At 43.9% G+C, this 6,000-nt stretch overlaps 1 protein-coding gene across 2 annotated transcripts in view; it reads right to left on the minus strand.

Annotated features, from left to right (window-relative positions):
- The window catches only part of MAX (MYC associated factor X), a 28,843-nt gene extending 27,123 nt beyond the window's left edge, over positions 1 to 1,720 (minus strand). The window contains exon 1 of one of the 2 annotated variants that reach the window (XM_075843441.1): positions 1,329 to 1,720. In XM_075843441.1, the coding sequence (XP_075699556.1) occupies positions 1,329 to 1,364 (36 nt within the window). In that variant the 5' untranslated portion in view covers positions 1,365 to 1,720. The remainder of the gene's footprint in view (positions 1 to 1,328) is intronic. The other variant, XM_075843442.1, reaches the window with a different exon arrangement.
- Between the last annotated feature and the right edge of the window lie 4,280 nt (positions 1,721 to 6,000).

Raw genomic sequence — 6,000 nt, forward strand, 5'->3', positions numbered from 1 at the left:
TATGTGTACGTAAATAGGTAACCCCATGTTCGCAGTCGGGATTGTCATAAGGCGACATGCACACGTTGGGTAATTTGATGCGGAAAACCGCGTCAAAACTACACGTAAACTCAGCAAATTCCGCAGGTAAAATCCGCACTTAATGACATCTTTTTTTATGCGTTTTTTTAAATTACGTTTTTACATTTGGATGTGGAAATAGGTGCGGCTTTTATGCGTTTTTTTTTTTTTACTAACTTGTCAGATACAATTCCGAGACGGAAACGCAAGATAAATCGACGTGCTGTGGTATTTAAAATTTGCCCCGCGGGTTAATTTATTTGCGAAAAAAACTCTGCAACGAGTAGATGAGATTACATGGGGTCTCGTTTACTTTGAGGGTACCGTATCACGCAAGAAAATCGGCACGGAATACACATCGTGCGCGACTGCGACCCACTGAAAAACAGACACGGTATAACGGCATCCATATATTCCACTGCCACTCTCTACACAGTCCTGACTGGCATGGCGTAATTCTTACATATATAAACGTTACGCGAAAAAAAACAAATAAAAATCGTATACGAAATCCGGCCGCACACGCCAGGTTTTCTGATCGCATGCAACGTGCGCTTTATCATGGTGGGCACCCGATCGTGGCAGTAGTACGTGCGCAGCTACTACATTTACGCCATAGAGACCGGTTTCCGTAAACGGCGGTTTTTCTCAATGACCATTATTAGAACGCATACGCAGGCGATGACAGAAAAACGTCTTTCAACACGGGTAATGAGAATCGGCGCTGTCCGCACACTCATTTCAGAAATCGTATTGATCCCATTTACAATCCCACCAAACCTAATAATCTGGAATTAAATCGCACAATATTATTAATATTAAATACAATTATTAAAAAAATAATAATCGGCAAAGCAGATCAATCGCCGGTATGATCTCAGCCTATAATCATCACATTCCTCCCGGGACTGGTTTATCCAATGATCAAACTGGTCCGACAAGATATTTAAAGGATATTCTCATGACGACTGCAAAATAATATTATAATGCAGAATTTATTCTCTAATTGTGACTTCCATTAAAATTACTACTCAAAACCCCCAGGCCTTCATAATATCCACATTTAAAGGGAACCTTTATGCTGATCACTCTCCCCCTGCGTGACCAAGCCGGGCCACAAGCCGTCCACCTTTGTGGCCTTAAAGGGGAACACACCCTATAATGTTAGGGAGATGAGCAGACTATACGGCTGTATATAGCAGTGTATAATCCCGGCTGCCCACTGTATACAGAGCACCATCTTAGACGGAAATAGGATGTGCACTCACGTCGCTTTCAACCTCGATGTCATCGTTATCGCTCATGCTTTCATATACCGACAAGGAGGAAGCTTTGACCCGGAGAGACAGATCAGACAGGGTGGAAGGCGAGATCCGGAACGAAAACAAAGAAAAACTAAAAAGAAAAACAAAAAGAAATAAAGCGCTGGGGACAAAACAACCCGAGTGAGGGGAACTAGAGGAAGGGGGAGCCCCTCACTGTGCCCAGGAAAACAGATCAGCGGAAGCCACACGTGACTAGACACTGCTAGGGATCATTAGCCAGAACTGTAGCCTCCGACACGGCGCGCGCGGGGGGTGCCGGGAAACGTAGTGCGGTGGACAACTCGGATAGGGAGGAAGGACGCAGCTCAGAACCACACATCCCAGAAGGCGCCAGGACCAGAGAGCAAAGATGGCGCCTGCGCGCGTACTGAGGTGACTGCCGGGAGTTGTAGTTTGTACTTGGAGGGTTTCCCGGAAGACAGCTGGAGACACGTGGAGGCTGCTGGGTGCAGTGTTTTGGGCAGTGCTGTTTCTGGGGTAGTGCTGACAGAAAAGGAGGGAGGACTGTGATGTGGACGGTGTGCTGTTATGGGGGCACTGCTGAGCTAATGCGTGCTGTCAGGTGGACATGGATAGGTGAAGTTCTCATCTTATAATGTATATGCCTGAGCAGAATATCTGATCTGTGCTCAACGTCCTTATCCCAATATGGACTGGTCCATGATTACTGACCTTAAAGGGACGCTCCACTGGGGATTAAAATCCTTAGATATTTATGGCATATATGCAAAAATGTCTGATTGGTGGGTGTTTGACCACTGAGGTGCCACCGATTGCAAGGATGGGGGTGTTTTTTGTGTCACCCCCCCCCCCCCCAATCGTGGAGACAGACTGGGAAATCTATTGTAAGTGGAGAAAGAGGAATTGCCAATTGATCATGTTCTTAGGGGTCTGATGCAGTAAATGTCCATGAAGACCCCCTTTAAATGAAGCGGGCTGTCAAAAAACCCAGTTTCCCATTTTAATTATTTATTATGGAGTTCTTGCTATGCGTTGTGTTCAGGCTGTTGCCTGGCAACAGATGATGCAGCCGACAGGTGACCGATCCGGTGAATACGCCATAAATGTCCAAGATGAGAACCATTTAAAGCCGATGTAAACCTTTGTTGTGATTTTTTTTTTTAATAAACAGGTCAGTCAATGTATTTAGTGCAACTTTTTAATTAGTCTTTTTTTTAAAATAATTGTTACTTTTTGAGATATAGCTGCTTTGTATTCTGTATACAGAGTAGCTGTATCTAGCGCTAAATCCTGTTCCCGGCGGGACAGCGGGTCCCGCATCTCTGATAAGCAGGATCCACATGCAATCGATCACGTCTAAGCTCATAATTTTTTTTACGACTGTAAAATCTCCCATAATTACGGGCCCATTCGTTTCTATGGCCGACGGACAACTTTACGTATGTTTACAGGAATGTGTCGGTGCCGTAGAAACTTGCCGGAAAAAATAGCACATGTCCTTTTTTTTTTTTTTATGTTTTACGGACTGCGCTCCCATACTTTACAATGGGAGCACGGCCTGTAAATATGGATGGCTGGCCGTAATTACAGGCACGGTCGTGTACATGGAGCCTTAGATGTGATAAATTACAGGTGGTCAGAGCCACGCTGGACTGACGGATTCCGGTCATAGCGAACGACACAGCTGCTCTATATCCTGTATACAGAGTAGCTGTATCTGCAGCTACCGTGCAGAGCTTGTGTTCTTACCAGCCGTTTTCATGGCTTACACCTCTGATGATTCACCATTTATGTATTTGTGGTGTTGAAACGCGTTAGGTGACCTCACTGTTTCTGTCACAATTCCGTGTTGACAGTTTAGTCTAGATAGAATCGAAACTATTTGATTTAGATAGCGAGGAGTAGCAAACAATAGGGAGCATGAAGGGACCGTGTAAACCAGACAGCTCGTTGATCGGCGCTCGTTTTCTCCTTTCACAAGGAGCTGGTACAGGGGTCGAGCGCTCCTTACTCCGATCGCTCGTCCCCATACACTTTTATTATATCTGCACAGCTCGCTGTTTACACAGGGAGATGCGCTGCCGACAACGATAATATTTTCAGCATTTAACTCCTTAATGACCAAGCTATTTTTTTTACGTTTTTCCATCGTCTCATTCCAAGAGCTATAACTTTTTTATTTTTTGCGTCGACATAGCCGTATACGGTCTTGTTTTTTGCGGGACAAGTTGTATTTTTTAATAGCACCATTGTGGGAGACATATTATTTATTGATTAACTTTTTGGGGGGGTTAATGGAAAAAAAAAACCATACATTTCGCAACTCTTTTTTTGCATCTTAGATTTACGCCGTTTACCGTGTGGTATAAATAACACAATAACTTTATTCAGCGGGTCGTTACAGCTGCCACGATACCAAATTTATATCGATTTTTTATGTTCTACCTTTACACAGTAAAAACACTTTTTTCAAAATTATTTGTTTTTGTGTCGCCGTGTTTTAAGGGCCATAATATTTCCGCCAATGCAGCTGTATGAGGGCTTGTTTTTTGCGGGACGACTTCTAGTTTTTATTTGTACCATTTTGGAGTACATGCGACTTTTTGATCACTTTTTATCAAATTTTTTTGAAGGCAGGATGAACAGAAAACCACAATTCTGGCATTGTTTTTTAGTTTATTTTTTTTACGGCGCTCACCGTGCGGCTTAAATAATCTAATCGCTTTATAGGTGGGTTCGTTCCGGACACGGCCATACCAAATATGTGTAATGTTTTTTTAAAAATGTAGTTTTTTCATATTAAGGTATTATTGGGAAAAAGTGGGCATTTCATTTTTTTTATTTGGGATTTTTATTTATTATTAACTTTATGATAACTTTATTTTTAGTCCCACTGGGGGACTTTACTATGCGATCTTCTGATCGCTTTTATAATACACTGCGTAAACGGCCCGAAAAACGGATGAAAATACACGGGCTGAACGCCACCAAACATCTGCCCTTTAATTTCAATGGGAACAACGGCGTTCCGTTCCCACAAGGCATTTTTTACGTGGCCGTTTTTAAAAACGGCACGTAAAAAAACTTTTTCATTGTGTCAGTAGAAAAACGTCTCCAAAAACGAGTCAAAAAACGCTTGATGCTTTAAAAACGGCTGAAAATCAGAGGCTGTTTTCCCCCATTAAAACAGCTCCGTATTTTACGGCCGTTTTTTGTTTGTCGTGTGAACACACCCTAGTACATGCAATGCAAAAAAATTTTTTTAAAAATAATTGATCCAAAGATTGTCCATAGCCTTTCAAAAATCTGCCAACAATTGGACATCCATCATGTCACGGACCGTGGAGAAGATCTCAATAGACTTCCAACTTGCCTGAGCCAAACAGAACGCAAGATACTGGTCGCTCTCACCACTATTGACGTCAAGGTACATGAATCTACCAATAGAAAGCTGCACACATTACATCTACGTGGGAGGTGCCGGGGGAAATCTTTGCTGCCCAGGAAAAGCATCAGGGCAAGACTAAGGCCCGATTCACACCAACGAGTGCAAAATCGGACGTGAAAAACTGCAGATCCCCATAGACTTGAGCTCACACTGGGATTTCTTCTGTGGATTTGCCACGCAAGTTAACCCGATTGGAACTCTATAGAGCGAATTTGCAGATCCTCAATGTGTGAACACGGCCTATAGTTTTCCGTTGATCACCAGGTCAAACACCAGTACACCTGGGGCAATGTGCTCTGGACAGATGAGGTAAAGATCGGGTTATTTGCCTACAGGACCATAAGACATATATGGCTAAAACCAAAGATCGCATTTCCCAGAAGAACCTAATGCCAACTGTAGGGGTATGTTCACCTATTAAAGGGATTGCTCCAGGAAAATCATTTATTACCTGTCCATAGGTGATCACAAGAAGAAGGTCCCATATCCCCATTGGAATAGAGCGGAGGACACGGGTGCGCTCTACTTCTACATTCTTTTTCTATTGGATGGACGGAAATAGCCGAGTTCTTTACTGGACTAGGCTCACGCTTAGGGCTTATTCAGACGAACGGGATATACGTCCGTGCAACGCGCGTGATTTTCATGTGCGTCGCACGGACCTATATTAGTCTATGGGGCCGTGCAGACATGTGCGTGGTCCGCTGCGTAAAAGTCACGACATGTCCGTTCTTTGAGCGTTTTTCGCGCATCACGCACCCATTGAAGTCAATGGGTACGTGAAAATCATGCATGCCACACGGAAGCACTTCCGTGCGACCAGCGTGATTCGCGCAACAGCTGTGAGAAGGATGAATGAAAACAGAAAAGCACCACGAGGCAAAACGCCTTTTTTTTGCGTGCGCAAAAAGCACACGCTCGTGTTAATCCAGCCTTAGGGTATGTTCACACGGCGTAACAGACGAAAAATCGGAAGCAGAACGCCTCCAAACATCTGCCCATTGATTTCAATGGGAAAATGGCGTTCACTCATGAGAAATAGACCCTAGTGGTAGGTGATTGTCACCTCCCAATGGGGTTGTCTTCTGATGGACCTTAAAGGCCCATTATTGTGTTCGAGCCTGGGCCCACCGGAAGATCCCCCTGGTGGGCCAGTCCGGCCCTGATCCTAAGCATACTTGTAAATATAAGACTAAAATAAATGGT

This window comes from Rhinoderma darwinii, chromosome 12 (genome assembly GCF_050947455.1).
Source record: "Rhinoderma darwinii isolate aRhiDar2 chromosome 12, aRhiDar2.hap1, whole genome shotgun sequence".
Taxonomy (NCBI): Eukaryota; Metazoa; Chordata; class Amphibia; order Anura; family Rhinodermatidae; genus Rhinoderma; species Rhinoderma darwinii.